Here is a 17643-nt window from a genome sequence, read left to right as displayed (position 1 = left end):
GCAATTCTGACAATTCTCTCTCATAGAGTTCAATTATTTTAATTCATCACTTTTTCAATGTGCGATCTTAACAAACTGTTTGCAAACAGTAATGAAATATCATGCCCCAACACCCAGCCATAATAAAAGGAAGTCTGGGAACAGGTAATAGCAACAATGACACTGCCAGGCTAGTGAATGTTACAAGCTATTATGAACTCATGTCTGACAATGACAAGTGACCATGAAACATGGTGCAGTGGAACTGAACAACCAAACTGCAAGTGACATTGTTAGTGTTAGTGTTGTGAAAGCGATTACTAGCTAGTAGTGTCTGTGAACTTGGACCAGACCAGAAAAGAAAAGGTTCCATACTGGAAGTTGACTGAGAGCAACAAGTTTGCACTCAAAAACTGAAGAAGCTGCCTGATCAGACCAGTCTTGAAGCCAGCTTCATCACTACTTGTGAAGAGTTCCTGAATTGTGTATGTGGGAGGACTCCATGTAATGACATATATGGGGAAGCTCTGCCCAAAAGTTTTCAGGCTTCAGATATAACTATTAAAGGGTAAGGGATTTCTGACAAGTTGAATTCAGGTGTATGAAAGGGTACAGAAATCTCTCTTTTAGGGATTTCCCTTCTTCTGGTTTTAAAATGTTGTTGATAATCCCTCATTTGCTCTCCTGAGCCAGAATGAGGGGATTCTGATATATTGTTCAAAAAGATATTTTAAAACTTCTTTCTAAGGGTTTAGAAAAAGGATACAGTATTACATGTAAGGGGTTAGACCTTGAGATGGAGCTTCCCCATTTAAAACTATGTAGAATATCACCCCCCCCCCCCTCCCACCCTGTTTGTGTAACATAGATGTTTAAATTGTTTTCTGGAGAAAAGCAATTAAAAAACAAATCAATGCCTAGGGATTATGTGATTATCAATGTAAGTTCCCATTTGTATTTTGAATTAAAATGGGCCTAACGTTATCCACAACAGTATAAAATAATAACCAAATTTGCAGCTTCATAGAGAGACTCAATCTGATAATGAAAACATAACTTTTATTTTTCCCCCTTCCTTTGTACCTTGTGATATTTTTAGGGAAATTCTCAAAAAGTCCCTCCCCCAAAGGAAAGAAAATATATAAATAAAAATAACTTTCTTTAATCTTGAAAATGATCTCAGAGATAAAAATGTCATTTTTATGGCTATTTATCATCCAGGGTTTGTATGGGTCCTGGAAAACCTGGAAAGTCCTGGAATTTTATTCTGGCATTTTCCAGGACTGGAAAGTCCTGGAAAAGGGCTACTGGTCCTGGAAAGTTCTGGAAATCTGTTAAACTCAAGTAAAAAACTATGAAATGTATGGTAGACAGTAAGGAGAATTAACATTAAGATCTTGGGAGTGAAAGGGTTAATGTGAATTTTAGAGTCTGGGAAAAATCAATCTGAGTCCTGGAAAAGTCCTGGAAAAGTCCTGGAAATTTGTTTCTGAAAAAGGGTACGAACCCTGATCATCTTAAAATGTGTTGCAAAGCAACTGCTTATTAGGAAAATATAAATGTTCCACGAAAAGAATGAACAGAAAAAAAACAACAAACTATTTTTCAGAGGAACTCCTATATTTTATGATTTTTGTAAACCTCTTACAGAATGCAACTTTTGTTTAGGTTGCACTTCACTGTCAAGGAAGAAATCACACCTGAGTGGCTTTGTATCTTTATTACAATTTGCATTATCAGTAAAAAAAAAATCACACTTGGACAGGTGCACTGACATTCTTACACGTATGTTAAAGATAGGAAAAGCAGGTTCAGCATCATCTAAATCAAGGAATTGTATGCCAGTGTGGGGTGTATATGCCAGGAGGTAACCACCTAAGAAAATACAAACATAAATGACAGTCACTAAAATTAAACAACAACTGAGAACTTTTAGAGACTTCCATCAGTCACAAAAAGACCAACAACCGGATCTTTTTCAGTTTAACAAATTGATGTCAGTTTTTCATGCATCTGTCTTGAACATTATTGATCATGAATTTTGCCATAATGTTGTCACAGTCATTGTGGATCCTCGGGGTGATAGCATACACTCATACACTCATCCTAAAACACAGGAAAAATTGACATCAATTTGTTTTTTGTAAAATAACAAATTCATTGCCAAATTGTACGCTCTCGCTCATTGACACACTTCTTAAATTATAAATTTATGTGCCTACAGGTCCCCTTTTTGACGACGAAAATTAGCTAATGAGTGCACAACAATTTCTACAGTTATCGTAAAAAGTATGATTTTTGTTAGTAATGATTATTTTGTTAGCAAGGGTTTCAGAGGAAAAGTCCAGTGTAAAAATGTTATCTCAACAGAAAAAATAATTTAGTCTAACAAGAGGAATTCAGAAGAACACTGATTAAGAAGAGAAATAGAGTGCTTCTCTTGTTTGTATTTCTCTTGTGGGTATTTGCTCATTTACCACCTATGAAAAGCAAGATGTAATGTATAATTTTTACCTCTGCTGTAAATTCTTCAAACCAGTTTGTTTTCACTTTCAGAGTGGTTCCACACCACCCACCCCATCAGTCCCTATTCCTACCCTACAACAGTACAGCCAGGATCCCATATCAACCCCCCAACATAACTTACCATAATACTCCCATATTACAATACAATCTTTTTTTTTATTTTGTACAGACAGATCTAGATTCAAACATCAGATCTCTGACCTTTTGGTCCACCTCATCTCCACTAGGCCATTAGAGCAATCATAGCAAATTTATTTATATTAATTTTGTTGGTCTAATTTATTATTGCTATCAGATTCCCCCTTCCCCTTTGATTAAATTAAATTGGTTTAAAAAAATAAAATGGTGTAAACAAGGTAAAGCAGAGGTAGAAATTGAGCCATAAAATTACTGTAATTTTGGTAAAATAACTATACTATTAATATCCATATGTTCTATTGTAAAGACAGTGTAACTACTTAAATTGAACTTCATTGTCAGAGACAAAAACCTAAAAACATCTAAACACAGGTCAGTGAGGACATTGCCAGTTTTGCTTTTGCCAACAACCACTCTGCCTAAAAAATATAGAAGATAATGACAACAGCAATAACAAAACTAACCTCTGTCAATTCAATAACCACACCAAATTCCCCTCCAAAATTCTCTTCAATGCCTTACAGTATAATTTTGCCAACAGCATAAATACAACTCAATGCTTTAGCGTGCTTCTCTCATTAAACTTTTACCCCTTGAGTCAGAATTTGTAAGTGTATCACATAGAATTCCACAAAAGATTAAAAATGCTGTTAACCTTTTGCAAATATCTGCATCAGTTCTAAAGATATTTAAATTTAAAAAATGTGTAACATATGCAAATGAGGTGACGGATGATGTCATAAACTCAACCCAATATTACATCAAGATGGTAGGCTTATAGTTCTACTGGAAGCACACCTATGGCTATTAAAATTATATACAGCCTGTATTTTCCCATGGCAACTCACTCTTTTCCAGTCCCCTCTAACCTGAGGCCACAACTTCGACCTTACATATTAATATGCTTGCTGGATCATCATGCAGATGAAACATCATTGGCAAATATCAAAATAGAAAGCGAAAGGTGGCCAGAAAAGCTCATATCAGAGAAGGTTGAAACCTAGTATGTTGCCATGGTAACAAAACTGTTAAGCTCATATTATGGAGGACATCTGCAAATTTCATCATATAATATGATCCTCTCAAACACCTACTCATAAATAAAAGATTTTGGAAGTATAGTTTGCATAATCAGTTAGACAACACACAACTTGGACCCAGAGCTGACAAGAGATATTCCATTTTCTATCCAACCCACCCCCCCTCCTGCCACACTCCTCCTCCCTCAAGCCACACTCACAAAACAAGTCAAAATTTACCACCTACCAGAAAAGATAAAAGTGCAGAAATAACAGTTTCGTAGCCCTTTCTAAAGCTCTTGTTAACAGAGGAAGAGAGAGTGTGGAAATAAAATAGAATGGCCCTTAGGGCCCATTTATATGGTCCTGGGTACCCAAGCAACCCTTCTCTTGAGTTACCCTGGCCAAGCTAACTTTTCACTTATTTCTTTGAAAAATTCAATCAGCCATTTACATTAATTAGGATCAAGTACCCATCTCGCCAGCAAGACAACAGGGGTGGGTGAGTTGTCTCGCGTTGGCTCGTGTCATGCCTTGGTACCCTGGCAGGCAGGACAACTTTTCTTTATTTAAACACTATGGCTTGGCTAACCAGGGCAACCCTTGGCATGACGAGTGTCACGTGATGCCTAGATTTAAAATTTCAAGCAGAAATATCAATTTTCAAAGAAGAGAAAATTAACTCACCAAAATACTGTAATTGAATGATTGAGGGAAACTCAAACAGAGGGATATATGCACATTTGATTATTCAATAATCAATAATTGAATAATCATGCAGGGTCAAATTCAGCCGAATGCATGGGGAAATTAATGGTAAACAATCACTTTAAGATCAAACCAAGCTAGAATTTTCAGCCCACCTACAATGGAGCAATCACAACTGACCTTTGTGAATTATTTGATGCATGCATATGAGATAGCCATTTTTCATTTTTTCTTTGAGATGGAAGGTAGATGCCATTTAAACATTGATCAAATAATGAGCAAACGTCCTGTTGCTATAGAGCTACATTGTATCCCCACCAGATTAACAGAGGATGAGGTGTTGTAAACAGATCTTTGGAAGAACTAAAAAAAACTGTGTAGACAACCACCGGTGGCCTGTGTTTGCACAGAATCTCTTATTGAGTTAATTTGATATAGAACATGACTTCAAAATCTCAAAATAGTTGAATTAACTAATTATGAAGTCCTACAAGTATGAGAATTTCAGATTGTACGATTACACCCAAGTATGAAGTTTGATAGAGAAACAATGGTAAATCATACAATTCTACTTAACAATATTATTGGATTGCAAGCTCAAGATTCCCATCAGGTGATAATAAGGTTGATACAGCCTCAAACTATCACCTCAAAGAATTCTTCACCTCATAGTCCAATTATTGTTGAATAAAAAGAGAGAAGATGTTCTCTATTTTATTATTAATAGATAATAGTATACAGGTTAAAGCTTATTACAAGATAAAATTTGAATTCAGTCCAGCATTTATTTATGAACCACTTTACAGTACCTGGGAGTGGGGGGGGGTGTACTCCCAGAAAAATTTGGTGGGGGTGTGCAGCCCGCTTCCCAAAACCCTTACTCTATTGATCACCAAAATCTGCGATTTTCCCTAGCCTATTTATGACCAGACCAAAAATTTGACAACCTATTTGCAACCGTTGCCACTGACACAGTTGCCCTAAACATATTTTTTGAAGGCCTTTTGTTTATGGTCGTGTCAATAATGATGAAAAAGTAGCTTCTTCCAAACAACATTACCCAATTCAAGACTAGAGTACAAAACCCATACCCTATTTAAGACCAAAGTGGCCAAAATCGATGCCCTATTTATGACCAAAATGGCTGAAAAACCATACCCTTTGGGGCCACACATACCTATATTGTGCATATAAGGGAGTACCTCCACCCCTCTCCGGGTCACAGTAGAAGTGGGTACCTGTCAAAAGCGGGGGTAAAGTTAAGAGGTAAGGATATACCATACTATTCCATTGGGAGCTAACCCTTAACAGGCCAATTCCCTCTTTTTGAACTGCCCAAAGAAGTTGATCCCCAGGTCGGCATTGCAGTTCCGACAATACAGAGGAATATACAATTAACCACTGGATGACTGAAGGAAAGTCTCATCTGGACTGCTTCACCTCTTTGTTGATCTTTTCGGGGAAATCTGATATCCCCAAAGCACGCATTTACAATGAACTCTAGCTCTCAACATAGATTATTTCTTACAGAGAAAGAAAAGTATTCAACAAGAGATAAGGAAATAGGATACTAACCTTGAGTGTACGATTTTCCACCACACTCACGTGGATACAGAGCTTCAACTGTGTTCACTTTTAGAAAAAAACGGCTTCTGTTAAACATGTTCCCGTTGTACGCAGTGCAAACTGTGGCCAGCAATACTTCATCCAGGTTGTTTCCAACATTATAGGCTATTGCACTTAGTGTTATCACCGAATCACGAACAATAAGAACCAAAAGTTGGAACAACACAAGTTTTGCAAATGTTTAAAATCGGCCATTCGATGACAGAAGGCTCTCCGTTATTTTCCTTCAAAACAATACTAAACTGTTCTCTTTGGCCGAACGTTTTGCTTAAAAAGTCGAAGAAATGTGCTTGTAACATCTTTCTATCCTCAGTAAGAAAGGACACGAACCTGATGGTTTGCAAATAGAGGGAAATCTTCCCCAATCGAAACGCCATTTTCTCGCGTTGTGAAACGAGCTGGGCGGCACAGTTTAAACCGGATATGACGTCACTTTTTGGTGGATGATTTCAGGAGTCTTCCGCCCCTTAGCAGCCTCAACAATACCTTCTCACTGCTTAACATACAAATGTAAGCACGGCGGAAAAACCGCTGCTCATGCGCAGTAGATTTCGGTTCGTCTTCCCGCCTTTCCATTTTCAAAATGGCGGACGACGAATCAAAAACGAACACGTCATTGTCATGGCTTTTGGCAACATCTAGCTCGCTCAAGGCAGTTATAAACAACTGGGCTACTTTGGGTAATGATCCGTGCTGATGTTTTGACTGTGATCGAGAGGATCGAAACGGTGTTGTCAGTTTTCTCAGGCGATAAAGACAGCTCTTCCGAAAGGAAACTTTCAGCTTTTCCAAATTCACCCGAGGTGCCGTTTTTCCTTTTCTTAAGGTCGTGTCAAGTTCTTTAAGGTTTTGAACCGCAATTTCTTGTAGCTTGTTTAATTTTACGGGACATATAAAATATGACTTTTTTTTCGTGCTGATGAAAATTTTTAAATGCTGTTTGTTCATGGACTTTTGTATCGTTACCTGAAGAAAGAAAAGTGGAGGACGAATTCGTAAGTAGTACACACCCGGGTACACACTAATGCCTAATTTTGTTGTGCTTTTCGCTTGTGTTGTTCATTCGTGCCTTATTTTGCCGCTTCAGCAGATGCCATGTACTGGCATGAGCTGAAAACTTGTAGTAAGCTTACAGAGGTTTAGTAGTGCATTGTAGAAAGTTGTATTGTATATGTAATACAGCTTGAAGGATAAAATAAATTGCTCTTTGTTTATGTTAGCCTGTGTTTGATATTATGGCTTACGCTACTTCGCACTTACTACGATTCTTGCAGCTTTCCCCGCAGCTGCGGGCTTCGTTATTGCAAACATTTCTCCGTTGTGTTAACGAAAAAAGAAATCCGCCAAAAGGGGTTCTTGTTCCACTTTATACTGGTTTGTACATTCGTTTATGTGAAGGCTTGTAGTTACATCGAAATTCAGTCAGTGTAAAACGCATACTGTACACTGCAGACTGCAGAGTAAGGGGGAAATACATACTGCAGACATCATTATAACTGAATCGTGTTTTATCGAGAGCTAACCTTAAACAGGTTAACTGGAGAAAATATTCAGGCTAACCCTAGGGCGGATAATTTCGAGATACGAACTGCCAAAAGGCGGTCCCCTCTACGGGGACCGGTGGCTTTCACGCTGGAAATTTTTGAAATTGTGGTCCTTGAATTGGAAATGGTATTTCTGTTATTCTGAGGCCAAGTTAGCATGTTACGTTTTATTTCTTTTTGCTTAATCTAGGGGGTTCGACCGAACCAACCAAAGCCCCCTAGATCCTTCCCAGCTAACCCGAGTGATATTCAGTCTAACCCTACAACTATTTATGCTTAACTCTCACTTCTTTTAGCTTGAATTTTGGTCTGTTTACTGTTAACACACAGTAACACTTAAAAAGTCTATAGTCAGCATTTTAACACCTGGCCTGCAGTTCAAAGTCTGCGTCTTACACTGACCACATTGGAAAACATGCCTTTTTGTAAAAAGCACCATTGTGAGAAAACACATGAAAACTGCACCATCCCTCCTCACCCAATAGTAAGTTTAAGTCTTGTTCCAAGCAAATACCGTATGCCACCTCTCCTAGATACTTTTAAGGAGAAGGTTCAGTAGCCTACACTGCAACAAAATTCTACTGTTTCATATTGTGTTCCAGATAAATTCCACACCCTTGTAGACCCTGCAACCAAATTTTGTTTACTCCCTCCCCCAACTTCCAACCATCCTAAGGGGTCACCACCTGATTGTGGAGGGATGGTTTTTGTATCCATGACCCTATGAGCTATGTCAGCTGGAGTCTTGTACTTCTGGTAGGTTGAAGGATAGGGACCAGACAAATTGTGATCACCTGGCTTTCTAGGTTGGGTGTTGGGCTATGGGTTGATAACCCACTACTGTAGAAAATAAGACTAGCAGACACAGAAGATATTCAAATCTCTATCAACATCAGTGAAGCATCAAGGGCTCATAATTTATCATAACACATGCATTTGGAGCAAACCCCTTCCTCTGAACACCCCACTGAAAATGCAAGTTCACCTTCATACTTTTCTTTTCAAAATTTTAAGTTTTGAATTTCTCCCCCCCCCCCCCCCCCCCCACTCCTCAGAATTTCTTTGACCTCCCTTAAGGCAGATATGGTTATCTTCTGGCACCACAATTCACTTTTTGGTAAATTAATCACATCAGGCAATGATGTCTCAGCAAAATGTTTATCTGATCAAAATGCAACTTAGAGATTTGCAATTCCAAAATAACTACCTGTAAAAACTACTGTTAAGTTAACCTCTCCCATTCCCAAACAAAAAGACCAAACAAGCGTGACTAGAATTGTTTCATCAAAAACACCCCCCCCCCCCCCCCCCCAAATACAGAAAACTAAACTGAAATAAAAATAAAATCCAACACAAACACACCAGCAATGAGCATCATTAAAAGACTGGATCATTGGATAATACAATTTGAGAGTTTTCATTGTTTTAGCCATCAGGGGTTATGAGCCATTATACCATGCTCTACAAATATGGAAAGCATATGCATGAGGTTTTGAGCATTTTTTTCGTTATTTAAGTCTACTTTCTATATTTTGGGGGCCTTTTTAATAAAACAATTATTCCACTCGTGCCTGTTGGATATGAGAAGATTAAAGCCAACTCAGCGCTACGTGCCTTGTTGGCTATCTATCATCTCATATCCAACACGCTCTCGTGGAATAATTGATAATTATTCACTCCCTAACGAGTGAATGATGCGTGATCCAAACAATGACAAAATGGCTGGCGAAAACTTATGTTCCGCCAGTGTTTCTAAAATGGAAACCCTGAGAATACAAGAAGATACTGTACCAGAAAATACAAAAAAGTCTTCAAAGTTTCGAATTTTCAATTTTCATTTCAAGTGAAAATGAAAATTTTGATTGAACAACGAAATTGTTTTGCAAACAGACTTTTCATTTAGATTGCTGATTTGAACAGTGTTAAAAGACCATTTTGGTAGATTGTGATCAACGAGGATTTTATTGCAGGTTAACTAGACTTGCCATGTTAGAAGATTCTGTAAAGAATTGTGCACATCTTCATGCCGCTTGCATGCTTTCCATGCATGAATTGAGAGGTCAATTAAATTATCTTTTAATGGTTTCCTTTTCATCTGTTGTTAAGATCACTTTGTACATATACTAAAAACTTGTCAATCTCAGTGAATAACAGCCACTATTCACCTCAATTGCAAAGAATAATTGTTAAATATTGCATAAACTTCCACACCAAAATATTATGATCTACAAAATTTTTAAGAAGTCAAATCCCAATCAAGTTGTTTATTAAACTATAACTTTTCTGTCTTCAAACATTTTTCTTTATTAATTACTGGGGAATCCTGAAATACTTGTTCCATGCATTTGGTTCCTTAATTATCCCTTTTCTTATTCCTTAATCTTTTTATAAAGGGGACATATCATTTAGTATCCCCTCCAAGGAAGATGCCATTCATTTCATCCATGAAAAAAACTCTTCGAGTTGATGTACATGGCTACGTCACACTGTATCCAGCCAGAGAATCAAGTAATTGAAAGAGAGGAGGAGAGCTGTGAAAATGTGAGGTCTAACTGTGTAAAAAAAGAGGAAAAAAAATGTACAAATTAAGCCATACTTGGGCTTCATCCTTTAAATACTTATTACATTGCAAGAAGTAGCCTGTGTAGCAAGCGTTTCTGTGGGGTGCGGGAGCAAAGATTTACAGCGCAAAAAATGGAGCGAGTAAAAGAGGGGGGAGGGGGAGGGGAAGGAAGGAAGGAAACGCTTGCAGACAAACCCCTGGATTTTGAAAACTGCCCACTTGGCCTTTCATGCCTGAGTGCGCGCACTGAGATTTCGTGCTATCATCGGCTGTCATAAATTAACCAATAAAATCTTCGGCCTTCTGTAGCGGAAGTGAACTTTGAACCAAAATGAACTTTAACTTGTCAAAATATGTCTGAAACAACGAGCGCATGGTGGCAACGGAGAAATCTCGATGAATTAAATTTGGTAATTTATAATCAAGCTGTATTTCTACTCAATCCGTCTAAAAGGAGGGACTGCAAGGGCTAAGTTTTAGCACATATCTGCCAGAAAGTTAAAATGTGAGAAGTATTCAAGTCGTGTTTATACTCCTTGTACTCGCAAGATTCGAAATCTTGGATCACTGTATTCATTATAAACAATCTTGTTCTTTGGCCATTTCAACTGTATTCATTCGTCCAGGAATTGATACAAGGTAAAATTAGCAAGTCAACTCCCACAAAGGCAACTCCAGTAAAGAAGCGTTTGCTGGAAACACCAGATCCGCAAATCGGTTCGAGTGTTATCGTCTGTAGCAAAAACAAACAACGGAAAGTCTTCTCGGAAAACTTTGGAATTTGGGCAGGAGAAGCTTCAAACATCTGAGAGGGAAAATAACGATAATCTTGACCAGTATCTGAATAAAGATAATCTACCCCTAGGTGGCCTCCAAGTTGAAGTTGTTTATAAAATGTCTTCGTAAGAATTCCCCGCGACGAGACGACTAAATTTTTGGTAAGGCAAATATGTAATAAAAACTGGCATGCTGCAGCTAACATGATAACAAATCATTCAGAATTGTACCCAGAGGTTCTAAATGCTGTCATTAAAAAATGCTTCTAATGAAATATCAGAGTACCTACGACAACATGTTGCTTTGTAACAACCCAGACGAAATCACTAGGTTTTCCTACGCAGTAGTGCGAATTTTCTGTCCCATGGTTTATTATCTTGTCCTTGGCGCATGTGGCATTCAAGAAAGTGATGTTAAAATTAAAGGAACAGCTGAAAATTGTGTCGCGCTTGCTTCTGCAGGCTTCGAAAAAACCAATGCGTCGCCATTGCACTACAGGATTTCTACCGTACTGTCGAAGCTGACAACTAAATCCTTGTTCAGCGAGAAAAGTTAAAGCGTTTTGTAAACAAGCTTCGAACGCGTCTTCCCCTTTAGTCTGGCACTCAACAGTATTGAAATACCTTTGATCGACAGATGTCAATAATATTGGACTGGCCCAGCCAATCACGAGCCCCGTTCGCTGGCGAACGGAGGTTTTCAAAATCCAGGGGTTTGTCTGCAAGCGTTTCCTTCCTTACCCTCCCCCACCCCCTTCTTTGTTTTTTTTTTTTTGGCTCTCGCCCCATTTTCCGCGCAGACAAAACACCGAAAATCCCGTCCCTTGGTCTTTCTTTGCTTCCAAACCCCACGGAAACACTTGCTACACAGGCTATGCAAGAAGAAATGTCATTAACTTAGTATCTGCACTGTTCATACATTATACAATACTGCGTAGAGCATTGAAGACTACGCAACTTCTTTCAACCTATAGTGTGAATACCTCAGTCATTTTGATAGCTTTGTAACTGGGAAATTTAAATCATGTAGTACAACATAATCATGAAGTACAACAAAAGGATTGTTACTTCTTGAGATTTCACTCAGTAAAAAAAATAATAAGTAAACACATTTCATTAACCTCATCATCATCAGACTAATTAAACCCAAAAAAGTCTACCTTCATGTCAAAAAATAATTTTACAAGATAACTTTTAAAAACTCTTTCAAAACCACGAAATTAGTCCATTCAATAACAACAAAACAAAAAACTTAGTGTACATCTGTCATATCAGATTCTTGTACCGGTGCAAGAACTGTTAAATTGTAGACAACACAAGCCAGAGGATATATCCAAACGTAGAAAGAAATGTGTCCCCTTGAATAGTATGCTAATATCCGGACTGAACATAAGTTGGCTACGCTTTTAAAACATTCATTGCATGTAAGATTTATATCCTTAAATCTACAAAATTAAGCTCATTTACAGTACAGTGTCAACGGTTTTCGTCACTTATTTATATGAACATGGCAGACAAAAAACCTAACGGGTCATATTCCCAGAGGCAAGTCAAGATATGACCGGTAATTCAAATGATAGCCAACAAAATCTTCAACTTTTAAAATGTAGACTGATCGAGCCAAAAAGTTTCCGAAGCCACACACGAACTAGAAAATGTTGCCACTTGCAAAAATCAACCATTTACGGAAGGAAAGGAAGGAAAACTTGGCTTACCTTTCAACATAGCTTTCCATTATGCTGTGTTCATTGTGTTAAGTCATCTGTACACCAATATCTGCAGCAGAAGAGTATTGTAAATAAACTAAGTACGTGCTTCCGCTTGGCACAAAATGAACACGACACCAACGGACAAAAGAAATCACAACACAAAGAATAACACTCAAAGAAAGCGACAAAACCAGGATAACATTTGCAACATACTTAATTTTGCTTAATCCGCATTCTCTGTGACAAGTAGCAGTTCTAACTGGGTGAAAATCCACAATATTTCTTGCTGTTCGATGCTCCCGCTTGCAAAATGTTCAGAGATTTTCGAAACTCGTTTGCAGCTGCAAATTGTCAGCGGCGAGCGCTTGAGCATGCTCCAAGTCAACGGATTTTTCAGCCAATCAGCGGTTTTTCCGCCGTGCCACAAATGTACTGTTTCATGTTCATATGCCCAATTTCAAACCGAGAGAGACTGGCACTAATTTAAGTGGCCTTTTGGCTTTTCTTTCGTGACCTTATGACTTGCGTTTTCTCGACAACATGGAAAGCAAATCAAGTAAAAAGACCGCGAAAAAGGAAAGCCAGCCCGAAATTTCCCTTGGAGAAGTTAAAACGAAGGTTATTTCCGAGGATCCATCGAAGTGGAGCGTAGAATGCCTTCAGAAGTGCTTACTTAAACTTGGGCAAAGTGTGTCTGGATCGAAGGAACTCTTGGTCAAGAGAATCGTTAACCTAAAAAAAAACCCACTGATCTTGGATAAGATTATATTAAGGAGAAAGAAATCCTTCAAGTTCAAATCACGGCTCTTAGTACGCAACATTCCGCCACCAGAAGCAACCTGGACATCAGATTCAAGTCATTATCCAAAGGTAATTCATTTTTGTTTTGTTTTGTTTTTTTTTCACTTTTAATGTTTGCGTGAACAAATGAGTCTTACCTGTTTCTTATTTTGATTTTTTTTTTCTAACCAAGAATTCCCATTGAAAATAAACTGTTGTAAGTTCTATTTAGACTGGTAATTTGCGAGCTGGGACTCAATGAAGTTTATTTTAAGTATAGCTGTTCAATGTATAATGGGTAGAATTTTTGTTTTAGGTTACAGGTGCCATGATCAAAAATTATCAAGCTCTCAAGCGCCAAGGTAGCCTAGGTCAGTACCGGAAAGCTCTCCGCATGTTCAACAGCAGGAAAGTTAAAACCGTTAAAGTCTGCAAAGAAGGAAGTTCTATTTTCGTAAAAGCACATATATTTAGAAGTTTTACACCTACAAACAATGGAGTAACAAGACCTGCAGTTGTTCTGTTCCAGGATGGTACACCTATTAAGGGCCACTGTGAATGTGCAGTGGGACTTTCAGGGTTATGCTGTCATGTTGTTTGCTTACTGATATATTTGCAACATTACACCAGCCATGGAGTTAAATTTCTTGCTCTTACTTGCACTCAGAAAATTCAAAAGTGGCACAGAAAGGGTGTAACAAAGCAAACTGAGCTGTGTCATGTACCTCTGTCCCAACTCCGAAATGTGCGATCATCCAGAAAGACACTGGACAGTTCACGCCCAAAAAGAAAGTTGAATGTTTCAAATGACCAAGCCTTGTCAGATGAGTCATTGGAGAAAAATGATTGGTCGAAACGTGATATCGATGGAATGGTATCTAGAATCAGAAATGGGATTCAAGAAACTAAGGTTAACATTGAGAGCCATATCTATGACCAGCTAAAGAAATATGATGTGAAATCTGGGCTTTTTGAGCAGCTGCATTACAATTATAATTACAGATTAAAACAAGCCCTTCAAGATCACAACTATGCAAAGGACTGCTTTCATGATGAGCAAGTGCTAAAGCCAAGATTTTCTGCGAATGATTGTGATGTTTGGCATGCACCTTTGCTATTGACTGATAACATTGTTGAAGATCCAAACACTGAAGATGATCAGCTTGTCACAGGAATGTTAGCCCCAGCTGAGGATCAACATGCCCCTGGTGCTTCAGTGGCAAAGAATCAAACTATGTATGAACATGAAACAGTACATTTGTATGTTAAGCAGTTAGAAGGTATTGTTGAGGCTGCTGAGGGTAATCTTGTTAGTGAGGGGGACAAAAATACCAAAGTTCTGTCCATATCAGTTCCTCCCTTGAAACCAGTTTATGCATTTGGCTTTAATTACCATGAAGTCAAACAAAATACCCAAGAATGGTTTCATCTCCGTATTGGAAAAGTAACCTGCAGTATAATAGGTAATCTGATTGGACTTGCTGGAGAGAAAGAGCACTTGCATTATTTATTATGTGTCAAAAACAAAATAGATCCTAATAAAGTTAACCCAAAGAAATTTGCTAGTTTTACCAGAGGTAGACAGTTTGAGGGTGAAGCTGTTGAAGCTTTTGTAACAGCAACAAAACTGCCAGTCACTTCATGTGGTTTTTTTGCCCACCCAAGTGATATTAACTATGGGGGAAGCCCAGATGGTGTTGGCCTGGGTTTTTTATTGGAAGTTAAAACAAGGGTGGCAGGGAGTGAGGGACCTCTCATCGCTATAACAGCTAACCATCTTCTCCAGACAAATTACCAGATGGCAATCACTGGAGCAACTATTGTGTTTTTGCAATCCTATCATCCTGAAACAAAAAGCTTCAATCTATTTTTAATACAGAAAACCAACTTGCTTCTCACTGTTACAAAAACCATCATTGATCACATGATCACTGAAAGTATTATCTGTGAATGGCCTCATGAAGAGAACAAACTCCTTAAAAAGCTGGGTGAGCTGAATGTTGGCAGGGTGCCAACCTTTCAAAGCACAAAACCATTGAGATCATGGGTAAAAGAAGAAGCCAAAAAAGTAATGAAAATCGACATAAACTCTTCAGATTAATAATCTCAAATTTGTCTTAAAAATAGCTGTGAAGGACATAAGCAAGCTGACAGAGATTATTGTTGGGTTACAAACATGAGCTCTTATTTGTTCTCTGACCATCTGCAGCTCATTTGCATTATGCTACAAATATAGTACTTGTACAAAATGTTAATTTAGAAATCAAATATTAAAACTGTAAAGTGTTTTCTGTTTATGAAGATAGCATGTCTTGTAACAATGCCTGTTAGCAGGATATCGAGTTGTATTTAAATGTCATTTTACTGCACTTTGCTGTCTTGTGTTTCCTTGGGACCAACAGGTTTCTTAGTCAAGTTAACAATGTGTGCCAGTGCAATCCAACAAATTCCAAGAAGGTCAACTCTCCCTGAAGGCCAGCATTTGTTCAAGATTGACCAGTCACGAATTCTGCCAATTGCATTTTCATTATAAATGCGAAGGGTTGCAATATCAAAATTTAGATTTATGTCATTTTCATCATACTGACAATTGTTCTTCAATGGTGGCCTGTTGTGATGTACTCCCATTTCATGACATAAATCACTAATTGCAAAGCCCTTATCAGTCATAACCACCTTTCCCTTAGGACAGTAGTCTATAACTCCAAGTTGTTCAGTGACTTGTTCATCTGAGATTGACCCAGGAAAAGCATCAGAGCATTTGCATAAAGCACCATGAGGAAAATCCACACAGATACTTTACCAGTTGTGTGATTTTTGTAATGGCTGAAGGTGAGGTTATTCAACTCAAAATTCTCCGATTGAGCAATCCAGGTCTCTGTGTTGTCCCCAAGAAACCACAGTCAGCATACCCTGCATCAACAAAAACTCTAGGGAGGAAAGCTTCTATAAAGCCAGGCAATGGCTTCAGATTAACTTCGTCTAGCACACAGCGAAGGAAAACCATCCAAGCAACAAACACTCTTGAAATAGTTGAGGAACTTCCACCTACTAACTTGGCCATAATGACTAGATCCACTGCATGTCTTGCCACAGTCAGTGTGACAAGGAGTTCTGTTCTGTTGTCAAGAAGTTTATTATGTGAATCTAATTTTTCCAAAGTTTGAACACAGTCAGGATACAAAATCAGATGTAAGAAAGGAATCACACATGCAAAAAGACAGTCAAATTCATTCACAGTGAGTCCACACATGTCAAAGAATTCCTTTTCCCTGTTCTTCAAGCAGTCATAGGTGAATCTTCTCTTATTAAGGTCGAATTTCATTTCTTTTATTTTCTTTTCGAAAGAATCTATCTCAAACTTCATTTTGTCTTGTAAGGCTATCATTTCCGTTTGAAGCTTTCTTAGCTCTTGTTGCAATTTGTCAATACAACTATTTTTCTGCTCAAGTTCTTTAGTTAAACTCTCAACCTGGCATTTTAAGCTGGAATTCTCAGCTTCCAGTTTCTCTGATAAAATTTTCCTTTTCTTAACAGGGCGTGAAGGAAGCGGCGTCCTACTTGCAGGGGCTTTCCTCGGAGTACTCCTCACGGTATTGGCATTCGACGAAGCAAGAACCGTTTTTGTACAGTCAATCTTCCTTTTCAATTCCCTAGATGGTTTTTGGGAGTACTCTTTTTCCAGATTAGCAGCATATTCTTTTGTACAAATTATGTCTGGCAATTGATTCTTGTTCTCTCGTTTCCCCGAGCTCCAGTGAGCGCTACATATAACATGTTTTCTCCAGTTAATATTTTCGTTCATAAGAACTTTCCTATATCCTTTTTGAAGCTCAGGATCGCTGGGCAAAGTGTAGTACGTTATTCCTTTAGTTCTGTAATTATTCGTACACAAAGAACTGGCACAATTCCAATGCCAAGTTTTCGTGTAAGTCGCCATCTCTACGCCATCAAACTGAAGTGCACTTCCGTCCGGCAAACCGATAACTTGTGCCAGGCTCCCACGGTATGAAATCAGGCAATGGGACAATAATTCTATTTTTAGAACAAATTGCGCCATCGCCTGCGGCACAAGCGCGTACATGCTGCGAGGATTTTTGCGGATGTCGCGCGGAGGAAATGGCGTCCGAAATTCCCGGAATTTTTCATGTTTTTGGCCCACAACTCAACGCGTTCACGTCTGTTGGAATTTTGCTTAAGTATTTTCGTCGTAAGCTGCTCCAGTTTGAGTGAAGTAAGACAGTGTCGAATTTAGGTATGTTCCGCTGTAAGCTT

General features: G+C 38.3%; 1 protein-coding gene, 2 long non-coding RNA genes and 2 pseudogenes across 6 annotated transcripts in view; 2 read left to right on the top strand and 3 right to left on the bottom strand.

Moving 5' to 3' along the window:
• LOC110054725 (uncharacterized) overlaps positions 1–17643 on the top strand; it is a 534050-nt pseudogene that overhangs the window by 363882 nt on the left and 152525 nt on the right.
• On the bottom strand, positions 1685–6468 carry LOC149103348 (uncharacterized). Of its 3 annotated transcripts, none has more exons than XR_016202027.1 (3): positions 6327–6468; positions 5946–6002; positions 1685–1854 (listed from the first exon to the last, which is right to left on the bottom strand). It is a non-coding gene; the product is annotated as an uncharacterized LOC149103348 (long non-coding RNA). The 3 variants fall into 3 exon arrangements; XR_016202025.1 differs by lacking the exon at positions 6327–6468 and adding an exon at positions 5548–5608 and having other exon boundaries at positions 5946–6320; XR_016202026.1 differs by lacking the exon at positions 6327–6468 and having other exon boundaries at positions 5946–6320.
• The window catches only part of LOC149103328 (uncharacterized), a 177510-nt gene continuing 169459 nt past the window's right edge, over positions 9593–17643 (bottom strand). The window contains exons 1-3 of one of the 2 annotated variants that reach the window (XR_016202030.1): positions 12802–12939; positions 12595–12655; positions 9593–10092 (exon numbers count right to left, since the gene is read on the bottom strand). This is a non-coding gene — a long non-coding RNA (uncharacterized LOC149103328). Of the gene's footprint in view, positions 10093–12594; positions 12656–12801; positions 12940–17643 lie in introns of those variants that run through there. The other variant, XR_016202031.1, reaches the window with a different exon arrangement.
• On the top strand, positions 13043–15737 carry LOC110047784 (uncharacterized). The gene is made up of 2 exons (XM_020753524.2): positions 13043–13458; positions 13685–15737. The coding sequence occupies exons 1-2, from the start codon at positions 13129–13131 to the stop codon at positions 15467–15469; spliced, it is 2115 nt and encodes a 704-aa protein (XP_020609183.2). The 5' UTR covers positions 13043–13128; the 3' UTR covers positions 15470–15737.
• Positions 15526–17499, bottom strand: LOC149103347 (uncharacterized; annotated as a pseudogene).

The sequence above is a fragment of the Orbicella faveolata genome, unplaced genomic scaffold, assembly GCF_042242905.1.
Source record: "Orbicella faveolata isolate gen_17 unplaced genomic scaffold, um_ofav_v1 contig_35, whole genome shotgun sequence".
Taxonomy (NCBI): Eukaryota; Metazoa; Cnidaria; class Anthozoa; order Scleractinia; family Merulinidae; genus Orbicella; species Orbicella faveolata.
The sequence above is the reverse complement of the archived record's forward strand: the minus strand, read 5'-3'. Positions and strand labels throughout refer to the sequence as shown.

Coding starts and splice junctions, on each gene's coding strand:
- LOC110047784 (XM_020753524.2), top strand. CDS start 13,129: ATGGAAAGCAAATCAAGTAAAAAGACCGCGAAAAAGGAAAGCCAGCCC. Junction 13,459..13,684: donor ATTCAAGTCATTATCCAAAG/GTAATTCATTTT, acceptor TTTTTGTTTTAG/GTTACAGGTGCCATGATCAA.